This window comes from Catharus ustulatus, chromosome 1 (assembly GCF_009819885.2).
Source record: "Catharus ustulatus isolate bCatUst1 chromosome 1, bCatUst1.pri.v2, whole genome shotgun sequence".
Lineage (NCBI taxonomy): Eukaryota > Metazoa > Chordata > Aves > Passeriformes > Turdidae > Catharus > Catharus ustulatus.
In genome coordinates, this window is record NC_046221.1 from 14,904,971 (window position 1) to 14,929,619 (window position 24,649).

Sequence of the window (24,649 nt, forward strand, 5' to 3'; positions counted from 1 at the left end):
CACTCCCGCAGCCGGCGCGGGGCAGCGGGCGGTGGGGCGGGCGGTGGGATGGGCGGTGGGATGGGCGGCAGCGCGGCCGGACCGGCCGGACCGCGGCCGATTCTGCACGGGCCGGCCCCGCCCCCGCCCCGCCCCCGGGCCCGCCCCGCCACGTGACCCGCGGTGACGCCGCCGTGCCCCGGAGCCGCCACTCGCCGGGGCCGGGCGGGAGCGGAGCGGGAGCCGCCGCAGCCGGAGCGGGGCCCGGCCGGCAGGTGGGTGGCTGCGCCGCGCCCCTCGGCCCGCGGGGAGCGCGCGGGAGGGCGAGCGCGGGGACGGGCGCGGCGCCGCGGCCGCCGGGACGGTCGGGCAGGGCTGGGTGGCCCCGCGGGGGCACGTCCGTGCCCGGGCCGGCGCGCGGGGCCGCAGCCCCCCGGCACCGCCCTCCCGCGCCGTCCCGGGGCGCCTCGCGGAGCGGCCCCGCGCCCGCGGGGGGTCCGGGCGGCGCCGCCCCGCGCTGCCCCCGGCGGCGGCGGCTCCTCCGCTCCGCGGGCGGCGCCGGCAGCGCCGAGCAGGCGGCGCCGGGAGGCAGCTCCGCACCTGGGCGCTCCCCCCGGGCCGCGCTGCCGGGGCGGCGGGGCCGGGCCGCCCGCGCTGCCGAGTGCGAGCGGCGCCCGCTCACCTGCGGGAGACAAAGGGAGGCAGCGGCGGCCCCGCCGCCCTTCCCGGGCGCCCCCGGCGGGCCGGGGGATCTGCTCCGCCGCCCTTGTGTGAACTTGAGCGCGGCACCTCGGGCCGGGCGGGTCGCGGCCGCCGTGCCGCGCTATTTATAGGCAGTGCGCGCAGTCAACAACTTAACAAAAGCCCGCACCGAGGAGCGAGCGGGGCTGGGAGGGAGCGAGCGGGGGGCGGGGGGGCTGCAGCGGCGCTGAAAAGTTGTCTTGACACTTGTTTAAAATGCATCGCTTATTCAATGCTCTGAGTCACGGGCAATTATTAAATGGTTACTTATTATGCCTCTAGCGTTTAAAGACGTGTGAGCTCCGGGTAGGTAGTTTACTTGCTAGTAGTGCTCGATTTCAGCTGTGTTTGAGGAAAGAGTAAAGGTCCAAGCTTGTTTTCATAGGGCATGTATGTTGCCTGTGTTTGGTTGTAAGATGTTGTTTCCATTTACCTCTATTTGTGTGCAACTTTTGCATGCTCTGAATGCACGCTTTGCAGAGGATGGCTCTTACAGACATCGGGAGGACTGGTCTGCATGGAAATACTGGCTGAGGAGTCAGGTGTGCTGGACAAGCAGTGGTGGCCCTGGGGAATAAAGGTACGAGTAGGGTCCAAGTCTGGCTAGGGACCAGTCTGCCAGGCAGTGGTCATGCAGATACAGGCTGAACTCCTAAGAAACTGCCCCAGGGAGCAGCAGAATTGTGGAATCTATTGAGGTGTAGCCAGGGTATCTCATCTGGCCTGAACTGTTAAGAATTTATCTTAATTTAGCCTACATAATTGAGTTTATTTCTGTATCAGAACTGTGGAAGGGTTCATTTCACTAGTGGGTGAAGTTTGATGCTGAAAATGGAAAAAGATTACACAAGTCAACTGCTGCTGCTTTGTAGGACACTGCGAACAAGGTCACACAAAGAAATTTAAGGCGATCTGTTAATACTCAGTGGCATTTTTAACAACTTATCATCTGCTTGCATTAGAAAGTAACAATTCCCTATCCCCAGTAAAGGGGTTTTTTTTTCCCTAGAGGAAAATAAAAGAAATAGCAAAAAGTATTTTAGGTTATTTCCCAAGACTCAGTTACCCGAAGATTCCACGGTCCTGGAAGATGAGAAGTAAATGCTCTGTGCCTGATAATTTCAAAAGAGAGGGTGGGGGGGAGTCTTGAATTCTAGGATGATACTGAAGGTAGGGGTGATCATACCTCATACATGAGCGTGCTCTATGTGTATGATATATGATCACATGTATGATTCTGTGTCTTAGGACCGTGCTTCTTTCAAGCATTTGCATGGACCTCAATCGAGAGAGCATCATTCTGTAGTTAAGACTGGATGCTGTAAGGAGGTGAGGCTGCAGCTGCAGGGCTTAGGTTGCTGCAGGAAAGGCTCAGCTCTGAGCCGACCTACAGCTCTCAGAACCTGCCTGAGGGTGATGGGAGCTGTCACATCGGCTCTGCATAAAAACGGTCTCGTTTTGTGGGGACACATAAAAACCTAGCTAGAGGCAAGTGTTGGCATGGTTGGAACCCCTGGCACTGCTGTGCAGCCGCCTGTGGGGAGAGCTGCCCGGAGCCCCGGGTGCGGAGCGGGCACTGCTGGGCCGGGGCCGGGAGGAGCAGAGCCATCGGGCAGGGCCGGCGCCGGTGCCGGGAGGAGCAGAGCCCATCGGGCACGGCCGGGGCCGGGAGGAGCAGAACCGTCGGGCAGGGCCGGTGCCGGTCCGGTCCCGGGAGGAGCAGAGCCCATCGGGCACGGCCGGGGCCGGGAGCAGCAGAGCCCGTCGGGCAGGGCCGGTGCCGGGAGCAGCAGAGCCCATTCGGGCAGGGCCGGTGCCGGGAGCAGCAGAGCCCATTCGGGCAGGGCCGGTCCCGGGAGGAGCAGAACCGTCGGGCAGGGCCGGGGCCGGGCCGGGCAGGGGCGCGCCCGCGGGCGGAGCGGTGGCGAAGGGAGGAGCTGACCTGCGAACAGCCGGGGTTGCCAGCCTTAGTCAGCCTTAGCTGAGTAAGAGATGGGAACGGTTCCATGGGCAGCCGGAGTCCGAAGGGATCGCTGTGCCCCGGTGCCGAGGGAAAGCCCTGCTCGCCTGTCTCGCACCCGGTGCCGTGCCAGGAATGCTCCGTGAAATGGTTTGTGTGTCCTCGTAGGGATGTGACCCACCTTGCATCACCTGCCAGTAGCGATTGAGGTTCTCTTCACCAGGAGAAAAGCGAGGTCTGAGTCTGGCTTTTGGTATTCACGAGTATGTTTTCTTAATGAGACCACTTGTTATTAATCTCTCAATGAGCTATTGAGACTTTATTTAAGGTATTATTTATTTAAGGTATGAAAGCTTACAGATGTTCGCTGTGGAAGTAAATGATTTTTCATATTTATCGTCTTCTGATTAGAGTTATTCAACCTTCTTTACCAGCGTGGGTGCCATTCAGCTTGACAGGTAGATGGTGAGGAATAAAAAACACTGAGGTTACAAGGACTGATCAGCCATATCGCTTCAGTTGTTGACTAGGAGCACAGTCAAGTCAGCAGTCCAAGTGCCAGGGCTGCGCATTCACACCTGCATTGTTCTGAGCCCCTTATAGCACAGATTTGACCTGGGCACCCTTGGCCTTTAAACTGTGTTCTCTGAGACAGCTTCATGAAAGGGCATTGCAGTTGTGTCCCCTGGGCTGTACACAGGGTACAGGCAGTCTGCCTTTTGTGACACAAGAGCTACATTAAGAAAATCAAAGCAAGATGAAAATTAATGCATTTGAATCTGTGAAATCAGGGCCATGGTAGTTGTTTGCAGATCTACAGGGCTAATTCCCCACCATACCTATTTCTTGCTTTTTTGGGTTGAAGAGGAGAATTAGAGCCTTGCTCACTCCTGATGATGTGATCTGTTTGTAAAACTGTTTTGGTGTTCTGGCTGAACACAGCCTGTTTCTCTTTAATCATATGTTCAACATTATCAAATGTTTTCTATTTACTTGATAATTTTGCAGCTTGGATGAAGGACCAAAAATTGTGCTGCTTGTTTTTGTTGTTTCTTTTTTGTTGTTATCTTTTGGAAAGGGGTTAGGCTGCAAAATTTACTTTGAAAGTGGGTAGAGCTATTTTTGTAGCAGTTCTGTTTTATTTTACTTCTATTATTAAATTTTTTTTTAAGATAACGTGATACCTGTTGACTCTTTCTGTTTTGAAAAAACTTAAAGCGTGTATTTTCAATAAATAGTCATATGGAACTGGCAAAAGAGGAATGAAAAATCCAAGCTTTTAAACACTTGTTAGCCCTGTGGGAAACCAGAGGCTTATGTTCTCTCTTTGTTTTCTATGTGGGAGAAAGACTCTGGATGGATCTTTGTCCTGTGGTTCAGCTTTTTGAGGTAACAGAGCTTTGAGGTAGACTGCAGCTTGGTAAGACTTGCATTTTTCTGGTGTCTGACCTGGAAGCCATGAAAGGGGTTGGTAGCAGCTTTGAAGGAGTCAGGTTTGTTAAGAATTAAAAACCGGTATTTGCATGGCAGAGCTTCCAAAACTAGGAAGAGAGTGGGAATGGCTGCAATTTGTTCGTGTTTACCTTCTGCTGCTGTTGCTAAACAACTGCAGAACTGCACTTAAAAGCACCTATTTGTGTAGAATAGCTGGTAAGCAAGTTGTTTTGTACCGAGGCTGTAAATAGACTTTGAATGTCAACGTACCATTTTATGGTAGAAAGTAAACACCAGAATCCTGGCATTTTTTTTCCTACTGCTTTGTGTTCCTATTGTCAGGTTTGTTGAATGTGGTACCATCATTCCTTCTGTCAAGTCTATGATAAAATTGTTAACCTGACTTTGTGATTCTATTTGAAGCCTTGAAAACAGTGGTGGCTTCCTAGTTACTGTAGGAAAGGCTTCTTGGAAGTAAGGGAAGATGGGCTGTGGGAGAGAGACACACATTAAAGATGAGCACTTTGGTCTTGGTGTAATGCTTTAGCTCTTTACCTTTTTTACCAAAGCTTTTTACTTTGTCTCCGAGTTATGTGGTAAATGTATTTCTTTCAAGGCTCAGATCAAATAAGAGAAATGGCAAAAGAAAATGGAACCATCCTTAGTGGTTTCTGCTTTAGAACTCCCTGGAAGTTCTTTTCTGTTGTTATTTCTGTCCTTAGTCCCGTTTAGCAGCTGAGCTCACTCTGCGTGTGTGTGCCTGCATGGAATTGCATTAGTTCCACTCTGTGGCAGGGTAAAGGCTACAAATCTCATCACAAAGTCTTAACTTGCAGAGTTGCAAGTTTTTGCATAACTTTTCTCATTCGTGAAACATGCATTTAAAAATAAAATGATTTGTTTGTTAATCTCTGTAAGATTAAATATGGCAGCATTTTACTTGAGTTCTCCTATGTTCCATGTGAATGCTGGTGATCTTACTTGCTTTGATTTTTCAAGATTAAAAATTCCACTTTTCATGTTAATTTACTATATTGTGTTCAGTGCAAGTTGGCAAGACTAATGCTTACCCACCCATGAATTTGGACATTGATGCTACATGATTAAATAGAGAGAATTTGTTCATGGGTGTGGATGCAGTAGCAGTTGTCTGGATTATAAAGATGCTGAAAAGTACTTCTCAGAATTTTCATGTATTATTAATTATTTAATTACTCGTTTTGGTTTTTGGTCCTGTTCTGTTGCTGTTGAGGTTTTTGTTTGCATTTTAAGATCTAGCCCTTAAACATTTGGTTATATCAGGTTTTCTGTGAGGTAAATAATCTTCTTTGGAATATTTTGATTAAAACTAGTGTAATAACAGAGTTTCACAAATAAATTAAGCCTATATGTAAGCAAGAGATTGACTCAAATCAGCCCCCCTACCAAATCCCCAATGATCAATGATATTCAGTAATAGAAGCAATAACTAATTAATTAATGAAGCTAATGAGCCACTTGATAGCAGGAGGCTTGTGTGAATAGTACAGTTAAATCAGTGACTTAAGTTGTTCTACTGATTTTCTATTTCAACACTGAGAAAGATATCTGAAAATACTTCATTTTTCCGTCAGTTAGGCTAAGGTTGACATGAATTGAATAGGCAGGATTTAAAAAAACTATTTTTCTCCAAAGTGCTCTTAAATAACCACTTGATTACATATAGTGTTTTTTTTCCTTACAGCTCTGAACATTAACAGGAGGACAACACTGAAACAGAATGTCGCTTACCTTTTGTCTGAAAAGGTGAAATCTTTTCAGGTAGAAATGGCTGATAAAGGTGGGAAGATGGTCCCAGGACAATTATACATTCAAGTGGAATATGACTATGAGTATGAGGCCAAGGACAAGAAAATTGTGATCAAGCAAGGGGAGAAATATATCTTAGTGAAAAAGACTAATGATGATTGGTGGCAAGTCAAAAGAGATGAAAATTCCAAACCCTTTTATGTGCCAGCACAGTATGTGAAGGAAATACCCCGGAAAGCACTGATGCCACCTGTGAAGCAGGCAGGCATGCTGCCAAATAACACCTTGAAGTTGACACATGGATTACAGAGATCAACAGAAAATGTGAATAAGTCACCAGAGCTTTCTAGTTTTGGAAAATCTTCTCCAGTTCAAGTGTCTTGCTTAGTTCGAGATGCCAATCAGAATCTAGGACCGAACAATAGCTCCTGTCAGACTTTTGGTTTGAGTCTGGACCTTACCCAGAACAATGGAAAACTTAACAATGAGTTGCAATCTCCCAAGGTTTCCAATCAGTTTAGAACCATTTCCATGGGCCATTTCCCATGCCCTGAGTTCTTGGAAATAGAGAAGACCAGCTTTTTGCATGAACAATCTTGTGATTCTGCAGGAGAAGGCTCAGAAAAAATTCACCAAGATTCAGAGTCTGGAGATGAACTCAGTAGTAGTTCCACAGAACAAGTGCAGGTAAGCTAAAAAATGGCCCCAGACCATGTCTGATTTGTTTTCTTTGTTATTGCCATAATTGTCTGCTACTGTTTTGAGACTTATTCCCAAAAAAATCTACCTGTTTAAATAAAAATGTCTTCTCTCAGCATGAAATTGTTACTAAAATCAAAACAGTTGATGTGTTTAGTCCTTGCAGAATTACTGTGCTGTGGGAATTGATTCCATTTACATTATTCAGCGATTTAAAGAAAAATAGTGCTTCCATATTAGGATTGGTTTAATTTGACACTCAATTTGGGTTATATTTTCTTTCAGAGGAAGGGAGCCTACTGCTGTAACTCCTCACGAGTTGGCTTGTTGAAATAATAGTGCTAGTTACTCTCAGTTTTCCCTAAGTGTGTATAGATAATGTAAGAACTGTAAATTTATGCCTTAGTGGGTTTAGTTACACTTCAGATTTACATGGAGTTTAATTTCTGGCTTGATCATTTTATTTGTAGACTGTTTTAATGAGTCAGCCCTGCCAATTCTGCTTCTCACAACTTTACTCTGGATTAAAACTCTAAACATGTGAGTTTGTTAATTAGTATGGAAGAATCTCAGGAATGATGTACTCCTACTTCAGGCTAAAACTGAGCATTGACGGCCTTTGTCCTTGGTAAAGCAGTTTCTCTCGCTTCTTAATTTTTTTTGTAACAGGCATCCCCCGCCCCCATCAAAAGATTAGAACTCTGACTTAATCAGGTCACTTCTAGTACGGGTAACCAAGTTAATTAGTCTATTGTAATCCAGGTTTGCTCTTAAACCAGTGATGTGTGTGTGTGTACGCATAGTTATAAATTTATATATGTGTGTATGTAGATAATTCTCCCACCTCACACTTGCCTCCCCCATATTTCTGTAGGGACATGTTAAATTATTTTAAATTCTGTTAAAAGCTCCCTACTCTCGAACTTAATCTGTAGTGTGAAACTGTTTTTGCTTGGATAAAAATTGATTGTTACAGTAAATCCCACTTGCCAGCGTGTGTTCAGAGTACCAGAGGGTCTCAAATCAAACCTGATGCTGACTTTAGATATGAAAAGTTTTGCCACTGAGAGCTGTGAATCAGTGCTTTGCTAATAAGAAACAATGAAGACAAAGCTGCTTAGGAACAAGTCAGGGAAGATCTTAAAGATACAAGATTGATTACGTGAATTAGAGAGTCTTGAACTGTGTATATATATTTATTGAAATTCTCAGAATCAGTAGTTATTCAATGTCCTACTATGTTCTTGACCTCATTCTTGATATTCAGAGTTTCTATAGTTTTGGCCCATGTGTCTCTAATATTTATATATTTTATGTTAGTTTAAACTTCCATCACCCCTCTCCCAAATAGTATGGAATGAATAGGATTACTGAATTTAATTTTTCCTTCAGTGATGCCTTTCTTATGCAGTGTGAGAATTCCTGAGCTTTCTTGCACTTTCTTTACAGCGCTGCCCTAGCTCAGTGATGTGAACCACTTAGAACTTGGCATGATAAAGTGATTACTAGATATTTGTTTTAGAAGCATGTGTTGGCATGTTACTACCATATTAATTGATTGGCAAACAAATTATGAAAATACCAAGGAATGTTTAGAAAGTATATCCTACTTTAAATAGTTTACCACATTAAAATTTATATTACATGGCGGGAGAGTTCCTTCTTCTGCGTTGACTATAATTTGATGCATTTCCTTCTCTAAAGCAGATGGAATTAATATTACATGGGTGTCTTTTGTCAATAATAAATATATGGCCTGCAGCTCAGTTTCCACTGGACTTTGTGCCTCTTGATGCAGTGACATTTAATCTTTTCACCATTCTCCCCTCTCCCCCCTCCCCACTATACATTATTCAATGCTACAAATGATTTATAAATTTGTATTTGAGTGGGGCAGAAAGGCATGTATTGTAGACACTGTGAGTTTTCACAGTGTTTAAGAATAACAAATACTAAAAATGCCACATTTTGGCTGTGGAAAATGCTTGGCAGTTTGACTGATGTCACGAAGAACTTGCCATTATCAGAATCTTGGGGAACAAGAGTGTGGGTGCTCGGTGTGCATTGCAGTTTGCCTTATTTTGTAACTTAATCTCATCCTGTGTAATCACCAGCTCTTTAAATACAATGAAAATGTTTGACATTTAGTAGCTGTGGGGATTAAAGCAGTGGTAGAACTGATGTCACTGTTAGCTCAGTCTAGATGTTCGGAGTGCCAGCCTTCTCACTGGAACAGCTTGGCAGTTTTTTTAGAATTCTTTCAATAATGAGCATTGTTTGGTAGAAATCAGCTGTGCAGAAATTAATGGCTCAGAAAGCTGTTTTTATTGCTCTTAGTCTGTAGTGAGAACATCAAGTTCCTGGCTTTCACGCGCAAAACAGGATTTCACTTCACAAGACTGATTGCTTCTCCCTCCCCTGCCTGCTGTGGAGTTCAGTCTTATGCAGTCTGCATTATAATAAACTCCAAGCTACAGGTGTTTTCCTTTAAATTTGTAAGATTAGAAGTTAGAATCGCCTTAATAATACTTTCATGTAAGTTAAATTTTTGGTGGTGTTGAGGTGATTGTATTCAACTTTAGCCTGACCTTCGTTGTGTTTTCACTGTCCTTGAGTACAAATATATGAGATACAGGGAATGCTTCTCTTGTGAGAGCTTTCTAAGAAGTGGTTACATTATTCCCTGAAGATTATCCTCCTCCTCCTTTCCAGTAATGAAATGTGGGTTCTGCAAGTGTACAGTCTGGAAGTCATAGGCTTGCTGGCTGTGGAAATACTGGAAGATCCAGAACCTCCAAAGTAAAGCATAAAGGAAGGATTTTTTAGCAGGTGAAATATGTGAAGGACAGAGAAGTGGCAGTGTGAACAGAAGTATTTGCTAATGAAGATGTAGCAAAGGGTCTGGTCAAGAGAAACATCAGGACTGGATGATGAACATTCTTGACATTTTATGCAAAGAAATTACAACTGTTGATTGCCACTCTGGTGGATAAGGCATTGTAAGAACCATATACTGGCTTATGGACTTGAACTGTAGGAAGGCTGGAGGTAATTAGAGGAAGTAGGGCTTGAGAGGAAACAAGCTTCAATTTAACCAGATTTAAATCTCTGGTGTTGACAGTGACTGCAGGTCGAATTGGACCTGAATGAAGTGGTTTGAATGAATGCACAGCTTGGTGTAAGAATCATTGAGACAATGGTGGCACTCAAAGCTGTGAGAATCAATGAAGCTAAAGAAAATTTTAGGAAAATGGTGTCAGGTGTGATGTCCTGATCCCAAGGAAAGGGCAGAAATACTCCTCAGGGAGGCCAAAGATGTGGGGAAGAAGGAAAGTGCTGAAAGAGTGATTCTTCAGCAGATATGGACAGTACTTGAAAGAAGCAGATGGGATGTCTGAGCAGTATGCAGGAGAAGAGAGACCTGAGTAATTGTTCTGAAGATTAAAAAAAAAAAAAAAGGAGGACTTACATGTTCAGACATGCCTAAACAGGCAGGGAAAGCTGAAGCAAAAGAAGAAGACATTAAAAGTGATCTTTAAAAATCACCCTGGGCAATGCTTACTTTCCTAACAGGTTTTGAGAGAGAAGGTGTGCAGACAGGGAGAGACTTGGGTAAATTCAGAGATTATGTCAAGAATATTTAGGTGTTATCTTTGAGGATGATACTTTGGAATAAAATCATTACAGACAGAAATTGAAATCTGCTTTTGGCAATGCTAATGCATGACTTATGGGAAATAACTTTGTTTCTGATGCATGTTACCTCCTCTTTTGTCGTAGGAGACATTGAATGTATTTAGGAGTAAATACACGGCGCTATCTTAATGTTACTTTTTATGCTTATTAAAAGTTACTTTTAGCAGCAGGTTGGTTTTAATCATTATAAATATAGACAGTGACCTATTTGCAAAGATTGTTCTGTCTTTCATCCTCTTTAGTAATTGACTATTGCATAAACTGTGAAGCACTAAAGGGGATTACCACTAGGATGGCTGTTTTGCTTTGATTAATTCTGAGTAGTAAAGATCTTCAAGAGCTCTTTGCCTCTTGCCTTTGCAATTTCTGTGGATTTGCAGTAACTTTTTAGTCAGGAGAAAAAGATATTTTGTGTTTCTGTGGATGTCAGAGCATATCTTCTGGAGATCTTGGTGTTCTTGACTTTGTCACTTAGTTGAAAGACTGGTGGCAAATAATTTGTGTTAGACTGCCTTGCTGGTCAAATGTCAAACCTCTGAAATAAATGACTATCAATGGTTTGTGGGACACAGAATCAGTTTGCTTCTATGATAAGAAATTTCATGCTTTTTAAATTTAATTCATTTGCCCAAGAGATGAGTAATTTGGCAGTATGAAGGAAGCATGCAAGAATTTTTTACTTAATAAAACTGAACATGTTTACAGATTCATGGTGGTAGGTATAATGTAATAGTTTGAATTATGTTTTAAGTACCATCCTTTAATCTCTTAACTTCTTTAAAACACCATTTGTTATTCTAATGATGTTAAATACTGAAATGCACACATTATAATGAGGTGAAGCATAACTTTCAATGACAAGGAACCAAAAGCTTTATAATTTAAGGACTTTTATAAAACATTAATTTTAATATTTTTTTCTGTAGTTTCAGTAGCTGCTGCTAGAACTTTGTAAACAGCTTGAAATGCTTGCTAAATTGCATTAATAACTCAAAGGTTCTGGGGATAATACTGGAGAATATTTTTCCTGACTATTTTTTTGTATGTAGTTTGGGGTTTTTTTCCCTACGCAGTTTCAACAGGTCTGGATAGTTTCATTTTACAGTGGTGCTGTTTGTGATCAGCTTGGTCTCTGCAGTTTTAATATGTAAGTCAGGTTGCAGATAGTTCTCCCAGGTGAGTAATTCTGCATTTAGGTGCCCTAAAATGAGCAGCCCTTGTGTGCCACTAACGCTGCCTATATCCTACAGCCCATATCCCACAGATCCTCTGAACATCCCTGCTGCAAATCACATTGACCTTCCTTAAAAAATTAAACAGCAAGCACAAGTGTTATCTGTGTGAGGCAGTTGCCAGAAAATCATGACCTGTGAGACAAGTTGGTTTTAGCTGACTGGCTTGTTCTAATACTGGTGTTGGAATGCTCAGCTGAGTAAACTGCAGATCTACTTGGTACATGACAGTTTTGTGTTGTGCTTTTGGAATTGAAACAAACATCTAGTACACTGTTAAAATTCTGCAAGTGCCAACAGAGTCTTTTGATTCTTGCACCCCTATTTATTCTAATTTCATGCAGAAAATGATGAAATGGAACTTTGAAGACACTGATTTAGATGAATAAACCTGTGCCTTTTATCCTGGTAGAATTATTTCCTTGCTTAAATGAAGCTCAAGCTGCACTGCTTAAGGAGTAATAGTCATAATATGGAATTTCTTTTTCTGTTTTTATGTAGAAAAGTGTAACTTCTGGTGTGCAATGTGTGAGTTTTGGTGCATGCTGTCTCACCTGCCTTTTCTTTTGAATTCATGCCAAGTTCAGCCTCAGCAGGGTGATGACAGAATCTTTAGGGGTGGTGGAGTAAATGCTTAAACAGGAAACCAGCCCTAGGAAAGGGAATAGGTGTTTTGTCTCACTACTGCCTAAGTTGGGAGCAGCTGGAGATACTGGGAATTTGCTTTTTCTCATTGGCAGTGCTTCTGTCATTTGAAGTAGGGAACCACCAGACAGAGAAAAGATTGTCATAGGTAAAACTCTGCTTGAGACTGTTTTGAGAATTTTTGATCATATCTTGTTCTCTCCCATAACTCTGGGTACACACAATTGCTTTTGCTATGTCTCTACCTGGTTCCGATCTAGGCAGTTGTTTAATGTTGCAGTGCTTGCCTATAGAACAAAACTGCTGTTATTCTGTAGAATCCTAAAGAAAGTATCATTTGTTTCACAGCAGTGTGACAAAACATCAGGGAACGTATGACTCTGTAGAATAAAATGCAAAATGCTTTTTTCCCTTTTTTTTTAGGCAGCTCTCTGGAATAGTAGGCATTTGTGCTTTAAAAAAAAAGAAAGCAAAATCTGTGCATATCTAGTACCCCAACAGCTGATATGTCTCTGACGTGCTTTGCCAGGTATGTTTGATTTAAAAACGATAGAGGCAAATGGGTTTTGCCTTTATGTGGAGTTTGTTCTACAGCTCAGGACAATACTTTTGGACAAAACAGTCTTTCAGGATAGTAGGAACTGAGGATTTTCAAATGACTTCTGTGATTGTGAGTAACTGGACAACATGCTGTTAGAATACTTGTACCAATTTTGAATTTAGCCTGTCTGAAAAGGACTTCTGATTGATTTATTGGGAAAGACAGTAGACTTCTAGTAGTTTATAGTTCTATTCTGGTAGATATGAAAGTACTAGGTTAGTGCAGAGAGGCAGTCAAGCAAGCGTAGAGAATGTCAGTAGTAGGAAATGGTGCAAAATGAAAATACAGGATGCAAATTTCATGGTGTTTCTGTATTCTAAATAACATGCATTTGCTGGCCTCTCTCATCTTGAAGAGGAGGTAATAGTGCTGAAAACAGTGTGGTAGAGGTGAAAAGCACAAGCAGAAACATGGAACAAAAATCTTATATGAGAGTGGGTGCACATTTAGTATTATAGGCAAGTTAGTGTTGCCTCCTAACTTCTAGGCTGTTTGTTGCTGAAATGTCTGAGGGATTATTGAGAAGTAAAAGGCAGCCTTAATTTTAATATTTTCCCCCATCTTTTGATAGTTTGTCCTGTCTTTGGTGCTTGTGTACAGTGATGCTGTGAAGACTGGAATGGGTGTTTGGAGTTTGTATTTTAATTCATTCTAGTTTTCCATCTGATAAGTTTTGTAAATGAAAGTTAGAAGTTGAGGAGCTGTCTGAATGAATTTAGGTTATTGCCTATGTTGAGTTTTGATGTTAAATTATCTGGCTTCACCTTCTGCTTATAATCAAAATCGTGATTAGAAACTTGGACTCCTGTTTTAAATCTGAAATTACATATTGCATTTTGAATTTAAATAACATAGTTTTAATTATTCCCTTTTAAAATGGTTTACCTAAGGCTTCTGAATGATCTTCGGATCATCTAGTTAAATTAAGTAACTTCCTTGTATTTTGTTTAAATGCAATGCTGAAGAGCAGAGTTTTATGTCTGTTTTCTGCTGGTGTGTAGTGTACACAGACTTTTGCTTTTGTGGATGGTTGTTCAGCTGAATCACTTTGCTGCTCTAGTCACCACCTGGCTCTACAAATATTTATTTCCAGTGCTGCAGGGAAGTGGTGGTGCTGGCCCAGGCAGTGTTGTGATGAGTGTGTCAAAAGCCTGTAAGTAACTCTTTTATGGCAAACTGAAATAGGCACAGTCTAGTGCAAAGTCAGCAGTTCTGAAGGACTCTGGGACACACTTACCTTTTTACTGTCACTGATGTGATGGGACTCGGGCAACAAGTGTGCTTATGCAGTACTGTAATAATATGTCTGATAAAAACAAAAATACATTAAACTTTCTGGATTCTCAACTGGTTTTTCAACGTGTCTAGTAATATTGCATGCACATTTATTTTCTAGAAAGCTTGAAAGATCACCAGGATATTGTTTGGAATACAATTCATGGTACAACAGAAACATCAGTGTTCCACATAACTATTGTTTGTCTTTTAAGTATTTAGCAGAAGCTTCATCCTGTGCTGAAGTGTTGCACCAATAAATGAGGTTCTTGAGTGAGTTTGATTTGACTGCTTTTCCTGTTGAAATGGAATACTGGTGCTTCCCTCCTCCTCCCAGCCCCCAACACTGAAGATTTATCAACATGCTTGACACTATCCATATCAATTCTTGGTTATGGGCATCCAACTGGAAAAGCTAATAGATGTTTGTCATGCATAACTGCATTGTGCTTTAGGCAGAGGGGACTATGTATGTGTGTGGGTATATATGGATATACCTGTGTTCTCTGTATATATGAGATATAAAAAAAACCAGGGGCAACTGTTGTTTCTTGATTGCACTTTGATCTTGATTTACACCTCATATAGTGTGGCTACCAATTTCAGGCTTCCTCACAACAGCTTCGCAAGATGCACTCATCAGTGCTGTCTTTTTCTGTCATCCAGAGAAGTCTATTTGTCCTGGCTGTGACTTTTGTGTTCATCCCTCCCAGGTGCTGCACTCTGACTTGTAATGGCATTTTCATGCTTCCCTGAGGCTCTGTGCTTTTCCTGCTGCAGTATGTGTTACTCCATGGTGCTCATGCCCACGAGCCATGCCAGAGGACTGCAGTGCTTCTTCCCAGGAGAGCTTTTCACAGCCAGGCTGTGTGGCTGCCTTGCCTTGGGCAGGGAGCAGGGGCTGGGGAAGAGACAGCCTGGTCCTGGTGGTCACACAGTGCTGTCCCTCTGTCCATCTCTCATCCTCTCACTGAGCTCACTCCTGCTGTGGCAGCTCCTCATCATTTGCCCACTGCAGCCTCCTCAGTGAAAGCTGCAGCCTTCAGCCTCCCTGGCTTTCATTCTTGCCTTTGCCAGCCTGAAGGGCGATGCTTATGTGCCTGCCTGAGGAGACACACAGGGCGAGCCAAGTTAAACTTGAGATAGTTTTTATTCTTCCATGCTTCAGTCTCAAAGAGAGACCTGTCTTGGTCTTCCATAAGGTTGTGGGTAGTGATCCACCAAGGTGTAAATTTTACTTTTAAGTTTTGTTATATATATATATGTAAAAACTGTATAAAACTTTTATATTTGCAAAAAATTGCATCCATTTTTGCTTTTTCCTAGTTCATAAGTTGCTACTGAAACTATCAGTTGAGCAAAACTTAACTATGTACTTGATCTTGTGGGTTTCTTTATTTTTTCTTTTATGGAAAAACAGAAAAATCCAAATCCTATGTGCTGCTCTAAAAACCTAGATCTAAACTGTTGTTCTCCTTTTCTTGTTTTGTAAACCTTTAAAACCTCAACAGATTGTGTCCAAACTTAAGGTGTGATGATTCCCTGAACAACATTTGTGAGGGCTGTAAAACAGCTCTTTCCAGCTGCTGCACATCTTTGGTGTGCTGTTTATTAAAGCAATTGAAATGTACATTGTACAAAGACCGTGCTACACTAACAAATTCTTTGTCATCAATTTTCTGAGAAAAGTAGCTTGAAGGGGTGTATTTAAATTCTACACCCATAGCTGGTCTCAGGAATTGTCTGCTTATCCTGCTGTCACGTCATTACTGTCTGTCCATGAACTGCTGCTTTGCTTCTCAAAGTATCATGTTAAGTGGTGATTTGAGCCCTGAGCCTGCCTCTCTGTTGTTCTTGGTATGGCTGGATCTGCTTGACTGCAACCTCAGAATTGTAAAGTAAATAAAATTCCACAAAAGCTGAGTCTTTTTATATCTTCTTAACTGCTATCTGAAACAAAAATCTCTGGTTTAATATTCATCGAAGTAAAGTGGTAGTTGCAGATTTACTTTAACGTTTTCATGTTGAAACACAAAATTCAATGGCAAAGGTATACTTCCTTTTCTAGATACTGATTTGCAGAAATAGCTGTTATTGAAAATGAAAGACATTCTTGCTAGTGTAAGGAAAATAAAGGGGAAGAAAAACTGCAGAAATGCATGGCTGAGTGTTTCAGTCCTTACACTGGGTGCCAACAAGCTGTCTGCAAGCTGAGAGAAACAGACTAAGAAATACAGTCAAAGAACAAATACTTCTATTTTCAGTAGTTGTAGAGAGGAAAAAAGATGCAACCTGGTTGAGATTCCCATGAGAATTTTATTGCTTTGCTTAATTCTGCTGTAAGCAGTACATATAGTCTATGGGTGAGTATTTCTGGGATTTTGAGAAGTCTGTACAATTGTTACTTGGCTCTAGCAGTTTCAAAAAGCCCTCAAAAGTGATATTAAAAAAATCTAACTTCTTTAAGTTAGGCACCATGGATTCGATATATTTTTTAAATGTTCCTTCTGCTATTCAGTATACTTTTGCTAAACTGAATCCCAGTGTTAAAACTGGAGTGGTCATAGCCTGTTCTAGCTCAGTTAAAGTTGAAAATTTAAAATATCTTAGCACCATGGCATAATTATGTACAGACTTCTTTTTGTGTGGTCTTAAACAGCTACTGAGGGAAATACTCCAGCTCTGCTCAAAATTTGAAACACCTCATATAAACACATAAATGTGCTAATTGATAGCACTTATATTGCTTATCCTATTATGTCTTTTAAGGCAAAATTTTAAACTTGAGTCTTGACCTAATGTTCTCTGTATGTCTTCTCTGGCATGAGACTTGGCTTTCTACTTTATCCTTCATTAGCAGAAAGAAATGTTATACGTGATGTAATAAGAGGTGTTCTTTGTCCTAAGTCATTAAAATACATGAGATTGAGGGGGTTCAGGCAGCCCTAACAAAACTTCAGAGTTTTGCTTGTGTGCTGTAGCACGTCCATTGTCTTGAGAATAGAGGCAGTGTCTTGGGAATTTAGGAGGCCTTGTGACATTTTGTCTTAATTCTTTGTATCTCTCTCCCCTCCAGTATAAGTGACAGATGCCAGTATATGTGGGATTTTTTATGGTTTATTTAGAAATTTCAACATGCACACTAAACAACTGAGTACTTATGTGTACTGGAGGTGACAATATATAAAGAGTCTGTTAGGACCCCAACTTTATAATGGGAATTTAATTTTAAAATACTTCTCTAGTGGAGCTGTGAACTTCATTTCTGCAAGTGCCAAAATCAGAGGTACTTTTCCTTGTCAGAGAAGCACAAAACTCATGCAAAGTATTGGAAAAACCAGAAATGTATTAATTTTAATGTTAAGTATTTTTACAATTAAGTATCTATTACTTTTTGCCTTAAGGTTGGTTTGTTTCAGGCAGGCTGGTGAATGTCCCTTTCCAATATACTGGGAGACAGGGAGGATTCCAAAGAAATGCGGTGTCTTAAAATACCAAAGACTCCTTTGAAAATGGAATTCCAATCTCTTCTCTAAGTCCTTATACAGTGACTTTGTCTTGCACCTTTGTAAAAGAAGTCTTGCTGTCTGTCATAGAACCCACTAATTATATTCAGTGTTACACAGTAAACATGTGAGGATACTGGATCTGAATACAGATTTAGTAAAGGATAGTCTAATAGAGGGATTAGTTGGTTTTAAGAACAGGAAAGTCTAATATGTTGACTGTTATTTGAAATCTACCAGGTGAAAATGTATTTTGATTTTTAAATAACAAAATTTTAGGTTATCTATTTTAATAAGAAAATAAATGAGTGAGTGGGAGCATGATGTCTTAATTTTAATTTAAGCATTTAAAAGATTACTTGTTAGCTGAAATTGTTCAAAAATATGTTAAAAATTTTGAATAATATGGGGAAAATAGCTTTTGCATAATCTCTAAGCTTAAGTCTGTTTTGAGGGAAGGTTTATATGGAGAAGGAAGCCTATGAAAAGCCACCAAAACCATATCAAACAGCTTCTTGGTCTGAATCTTCTTCACCTTGAAGAATCTTCTCATATTTATGCATTATGCTAAGAATATAAATAAAGGCATGATTTATGACAAGTGACTTCTTAAAAAATTGATACTTGTAACTTCTTGCAGCTATTAGAGGCATTTCATTGTGGTATGCCAACCAGTAATGCCCAAAGCTCATGGCAAAAGGGGGCATAAAACTTCAGTTTTTGCTCAAAATAGATGAATCTATATGCTAAAATGGAAAGTATGTGTTCTTAGCAGAGTTTAGCAGTTTAACATCTCCCTGCATTCCTCTGAGGGGATTTATGGCTGCAAGGCTGATCTTGAGGCTTCACTGGAGGTTTTGTTATGATTGCTGTACTGTTGCTGTGCCAGATTGTTTGCCCTTCCTCTAATCCCCCATTTCAGTGGCAATCTGAAATGCACAGCTCTAAAGCTTCCAGTAAGTGTTATTTAAGAGATACAGCTAATCACCCTCCATACTCAATTACTGCTCTTGTGAAGACAAAAGCATTTGGAGTAATGTTAGCCTAAAGCCTATTCAGGCACTTAAATTTTCCCAATAAGCTTTATATCTTTCATACAGCTGTTGTAGTGGATGTGGCTGAACACAAAATCTGAACAGTCTCCAACAGAACAAGCTGTGACACTGGCAGCAGTGTTGCAGAAGGCTCTCTGGGCAGTGGGCTGATCAGCTTTCAGCACTGTTACTCTGCAGAGCCTCGTGGGACCTGGAACCCAGGGCTCCTACAGCGCCTGCAGCTGCATAATTCACCTTTTTACCTGAGTTCAATGGAAATCTCGCTGGAACACAACATAGAAATCAACAACAAAGTATTTGTGTATCCAGTAGTTCTAAATACATAAATTATTAATTTATTGTTCTTTTGGAGACTCCCAGGAAGTTCTTCTTCCATTCCACCTGTGTTTTCTGCAGATGAACACCAGCTTTCTGTCATCTTGCAAGAGCAGCTTCGTGTGCTGAGCATTGCTGTATACTCAAGCATACATACACGACCTTTAAAGCATTTTTTTCCCCCGACAGCTTGGCAGATAGTGCTGCCATACTTTATTATACTTGTAGTTTCAATGAGAATGTTCTCTAAAGGCTGGTGGCTCCAGCTGATCCGCTGAGTGCTGAGCATGGAATTATAATTCAGCAGCACGGGGGAGGGCTGTGCTCACTGTGGCACAGGCACTGCTTGCTGCCTGTTGCTTAATCAGCATGAAACTATTAGCAAATTCTTGCCATCTCAGCTATAATGTACTGCTAATCGGTTTGCTTTATTGCATAGGACAGTCAAAAAAGCCTGGAATGTTTTAGTAATTTTGAGTAAGCATAGCATTCCTCTTAATGAAGTTTGACAGCGTTTTCAGAACTCCCTCACACTGTATAACAAGAATACCATTACACATTCCTGTGTACTAAGTGCTGGTAATTTATTTCTGTCTTTACTAATGCAACTTTTCTTACATGAAAGCTTTTACATTAGAATTTAAAATTATGTTATTTTACAAAGTAGATTCCTGGCAACAAAAGCATCTGCATATTATTAGTCCATTTAAACATACTCTCTAAATTTAGTCACGGTTTTACAGTTGTCAGAAGACTTTGTAAATCCTACTTCAGTGAAAAAAAATCACAGAAATTATTTGTGGTTTTTAAAATTAATTTAGATTATGTCTCACTCCCCAGTCTTTTGGAACACGCTTTGCAATGTGGAGCATGCAGTGCACAGGGGAGTGTGTGTGCTGGTGTGGGCTCTTTCACATGGATCATCAGGAGTAAGTTCCAGAGAGGATTGGTGCCAGATATCTGAATCTGACTGTTTCCTTTTCCTCCCTGTCTTTTGTTAGGGGCGTTAATTTTTTTTAGGGTAGTTTACTTAGTCCTTCATTTTACTGATAAAATGGAATGAACTCTGATACCTAGGGCTTGGGGTGATTTTTAGTTTTTCTTGTCAGCAGTGAAAAAGTGTTGCAAGGCAGAAGGAATTCAATTATGTCAGTTAATTTTACTTTTAATAAGTTGTGAATTTGTCTTGCAATCATGGTAGAAGTGAGAAGGGTCATTGTGTTTTCCCACTCCCCAGTGTGGTAACAGACAGTCAGCCCAGGCAGTCTGCATGTTGGGCAGGGATATGACAAAGAACTCTGCTTCCTAATTTTATTGCAGGGTCTGGTTCACTTGCAGCTGCTCTCACTCTTTTCTCTTACTTCTGAGAGTCTTATCTCATTCCTGGAGCCCAGAATTCAGAAAAGGTTTTTATGGTCTTAATCCAGCAGTGCTGTTCATGGTCAGAATGACTCTACTTTGAATGCAGTGCCATCCCTGGGAAAAACTGATGCAATCTTTATGATCAGTGCATCTTTAGCAGACCCTCTCTGGATTGGTATAACTGTGACAGCAGGCTTAGGGAGATGGAGTCTGCTTCAAATATCACAATACTTGACCCCCTTTCCACACACACCTCCTCCTCCTCTCTGGCAGGCTGTACCTCTTTGTTTCAGCTCTTCATAAGAGTTCTTTCATCCTCACACTTTGTTGAGAAGGACCTGCAAACAAGCAGGGGGATTTCTGTTAAAAAATTAATTGCAGTAGGTGTTCATACTTGTCTGAGTGAATGAAATCCACTCAGAAAACTAGAGTAAGACTTTTTGTGTGTGTGTCCTGTTACTTACACAGCTGGCATCTACAGCAAACAGCATTTTATTGAATAGGCAGTACCAAGCCTTTTAATTGCTCAGCAGTCCATGTGGAACATAAGGGACCATTGGAACATGTTCTGACACCTGTTTTGCAATGCATACCAATAGACATCATGCAATAATTTCCTGTGTGAAACTTGTAACTGGGTTTAAGGACTGTTGTTGGAAGAGGAGAGACACTCAGATTTAGTTTTGGCTTTGGAGGGTGCATATCTGTGCTGAGCTTCTGGGGGAATTGTTGATATGCCCATTCATTATTATTCTTAGAATATTGTAGCATACACTCTTTCTCTCCCCCTTTTTAAAAAGTTTCTAGATCACATGACACACCATCCTAATCCCTTCACCAATTGTTTTATGCAAGACAGAATAGACATGGCACTATAGGCACTATTTTGTGGTTTTTTCTTAGTTGCTGTAGCATACAATCAAGGGAATTTTTTTTGTCCTCATGGCCATGCAGAAGTTATGTTTAAACTGTGAAAATTAGGATTAACTGCTTCTGAAGAGATGAATAGTGGATTTTAGATTGCCCTGCATTTACTTGGAAGCATAAAGAAGTTAAGCAAAAGCCCCAAAGCCCAGTTAATTTCATTTGCAGGACCTCTGTTTTGTATTACAAAATGCAGCTTATTTCATCATTTGCTTATTTGCAACTTCTCAGGGAAGAAAAGTGACTTTAAGTTTCCTGTCAGTGCTGCAGCTGTGAAAGCGAACCAGGGGGAAATGGCCACAGGTCTCAGTAAAACAACTCTGAATTAAACATGTGTGGTTTGCCAGCTCATAACATTTTGGGGTTGTTTTTGCAAATTATACATGGGAATTGACTTATGAGCTGCAGTTCTGAGGATGGTGAAATTGATAACTCACAGTCAGGGGAGAAATACAGTTGAAGCACAAGTATTCCCACATTTCAGGATATTGCCTTGGGTGACTTGAATTCTGTGCTGGAAAGCTTTTTAGTGTAGACATGATTTTACTGCCTTTTTGATCATCTCTGGACATGGAAGTGGGTTTGTCCATTGTTGAACTTGCTTGTTCTGAAAAAAAAAAAGTATTACTCCCACAAAGTATAGCACTGTGTATATGTTCTTGTCTGGTTTATTTTGCATCTCACTAATTGTTTGTGGTAAACACTTCAGTGAACTGGAAAGGATCACTACAGGGTTGACATGACTGAAAATAGTGATATGTCCCTATTTTCCTTCTGAAATTGGAGAAGTTTGATTGTCCTTAACTCATCCCTCAGATTTGTGGGAATGTCTGAAATTGGAAGGATGACTAGACCCAGAGGTAGCTTCTTGTTTTATCCCTGCCAGTTTTGCTACAGATTGAAGAAAATTATCCTTAAATTTTTCATTTTGGGGAAGGTCTGCAGGGGGAGGGGGAGAGTAAATGTCCTCTTTCCTTACTGGCATGATTTTATCACACTTCTGGATTTTAACTTACTTTGAGTATTGCGCTACTTTGCAGAAGAGAGGAGAATATAGAATTGCTTAAATTGGTTTAAGATATTCCCACCATTCCTGACCGAGGATTTTCTACTAAAAATGAGTATTAGTAATATTTTTAATTTTTTTAAGAAGCTGTGAGGAGAATGTTTTATGCTCCATATGTAAAGTATTGCATGTATTAGATTTCATGTTAAAACAGTTTTTCTTAAAATGCTGACAAAAACATGTTCTTCAGAATTCATTTTTTTCATTTTGAGTGTAGAACTTAAACTAGTAAACAAAATATCTTTCTCTTTTCACTCTTATCTGTCATCCTGCTGCTGTGTTCTATACTCTGTGGTGACAGGAAAAGCTGTCCTTAGTCATCTTAAAAATATTTGTTATTCTCTACCTGAGCTACTTGGGTACTTATTTTGCTCTGATGCCATGAGGCCTCTTCTACTTCAGTTTTTTAATGCTCTGATCACCATGGTACTGCATTGTGCTTTCTTATAGGCTACTGGTTGTTCTTAAGAAGAAACAGGGACTTAAACCCAACATTTCAGTTGTGCATACTTGTACAATAAATCAGCTTTTTACTATATACTTTTAATAGCTTCTTCATTTGTTTCAAACTTCAGATGTGAGTGTGCTGCTTTTCAGGATGAGGGTTACAGATTTGAAATGAGGCTTTGTTTACAGAGCCTTGTGAAAGTAAGGAAAATAGAGAACAACCCCGTTGTGGTTCTTTCTCACTGCATAGGGACAGAATCAAGAATACCAGAAGTGCTATTGAAGGTTGTGCACTTAAGCTTTCAAGGAAAGTTCCCTATTTTCCTGATCAGGCTGTTGCAAAATTTAGTTCCTTGTTTGCTCCATATGTAAGTAACTCTTTTCCCCCTCTTCAATCTAGCCCTTTTTTTTTACTTCTGTCCCTTGGAGAAATAGACAGTTCTTTACTTATTATTGCTTCTATAGCTGTTTCTGTTTTGGATACTTGAAGATAATTCCTTCTCTCAGCTACCTTGGAATTTAATTAGGCAGCTAAACCTCCTTAAGGGCCAGGAGAGGTTCTGAAAGAGAAGGTCCTGCTCTCCTGTCACCTGAGACACTTCAGAGTTGTCTCTGGCTGACCTTGTAGTGACCTGCAAACACCTAAGAAGTTTAAATATGGGAGGCTTTTTGTTTGTTTGCCGGGTTTTTGTTTGTTTTGTTTTTGAAGTCTCAACAGGGTTACTTTATTGCCATTCTGGTTTTTTTCCATCCAGGGGTGCAGAGGACAAGGGAGATGGGGTTGCTCCTTTTGGTAGCTGGTGGCCAGCAGACCAGCATAGCTAGGTCTTAAAATGTATCAATAATCTTTGATTTTCTGAAATATATAAATTTGTGATTTTTCGTTTTCTAAACATTGAGTTGTTACCTGAGTCTGTTGAACTATGTGCTTTATTGAATTGATTGTATGCATTGAATTAGCAAAAGCATTTGCTGAACTCCTGTATGAGCAGAAGTGTCAGTGTGGCTTCTGCCTTCCTGCATGAAGGAAATTATTTTCTTGTGTGCCTGGGTAGTTAGGGTAACTAACTCATGTAAAGTTACTTTGGCAAATTACTTTTCTCTTGGTTTACCTTTCTGTGAAGATTAGCAAACCAGTTTTTTTTCAAAAGGAAGAAGTGAAATAAAGAAATAAAGTTGTTGTTTTTTTTTTTGTTTTGTTTTTTTTTAATAGTAGGCACTCTGATGTGTTAGAAATTATAGCTCTTAAAAAATTTGCCTGAAGTTAGAAACATGGACTTTCTGTGTACAGACTTAAAAACATTCTGAGATTATTATTTCCCTCATCCAAGTTTGTTTTGAATTAGAATATGAACGCATTGCTTAATGGACAGATTTTATCATAGTTTTTCTAGACTTCGGGTGTATAATTTGTGTTTTGGTTTGTATAGGTACAGAGTTAGTATGGCAGTGTGTAAAATGTGATTCTTCAAATTATATATTTTGAAATTGTTTAGCCAGTTATGATCCCTATGCTTTTTAAGGCGTTCCTGTTTATAAATTGAGCACTCTTGAAACTTGTTTCCCAGGATTTCAATACAATGTTTATGGAAGTCAATGTGAATAGCTACAGCTACATTGGCTGGTTCTGAAGTTTATTCCCTAGTGGGCAATGTAATCAAGGGAATTGCCCTCTGGAGTTTTGGGGCACATGAGAGGTGTAGTAGCTTGTCCATGGTAATTGCAGGTAATAAACTCAGGGAGTGCTTGGAGAGGCAGATGTGGAGGTTAACAGGGTAAAAACTGGAGCCTACCAGGTACACAACAGAGTGTATTACTGTTAATATATTAGTCAGGCAAACCAGCAGATGCCATTCTAATAACTGATTTGACACTTTGCTTCCTAGGCCAGTGTTCTTCACTGGGGTTTTCCACCTTAATTAAT

The 24,649-nt window shown here is 40.9% G+C and overlaps 1 protein-coding gene across 9 annotated transcripts in view; it reads left to right on the forward strand.

Annotated features, from left to right (window-relative positions):
- Positions 1–205: 205 nt before the first annotated feature.
- Positions 206–24,649, forward strand: part of ARHGAP12 (Rho GTPase activating protein 12) — a 75,927-nt gene continuing 51,483 nt past the window's right edge. For 2 of the 9 annotated variants that reach the window (XM_033056117.1, XM_033056140.1), the window contains exons 1-3: positions 218–254; positions 1,201–1,300; positions 5,838–6,589. In XM_033056117.1, coding sequence (XP_032912008.1) covers positions 5,921–6,589 — 669 coding nt within the window. In that variant the 5' untranslated portion in view covers positions 218–254; positions 1,201–1,300; positions 5,838–5,920. Of the gene's footprint in view, positions 255–1,200; positions 1,301–5,837; positions 6,590–24,649 lie in introns of all 9 variants that reach the window. The other 7 variants (XM_033056099.1, XM_033056108.1, XM_033056125.1 and 4 more) reach the window with 4 other exon arrangements.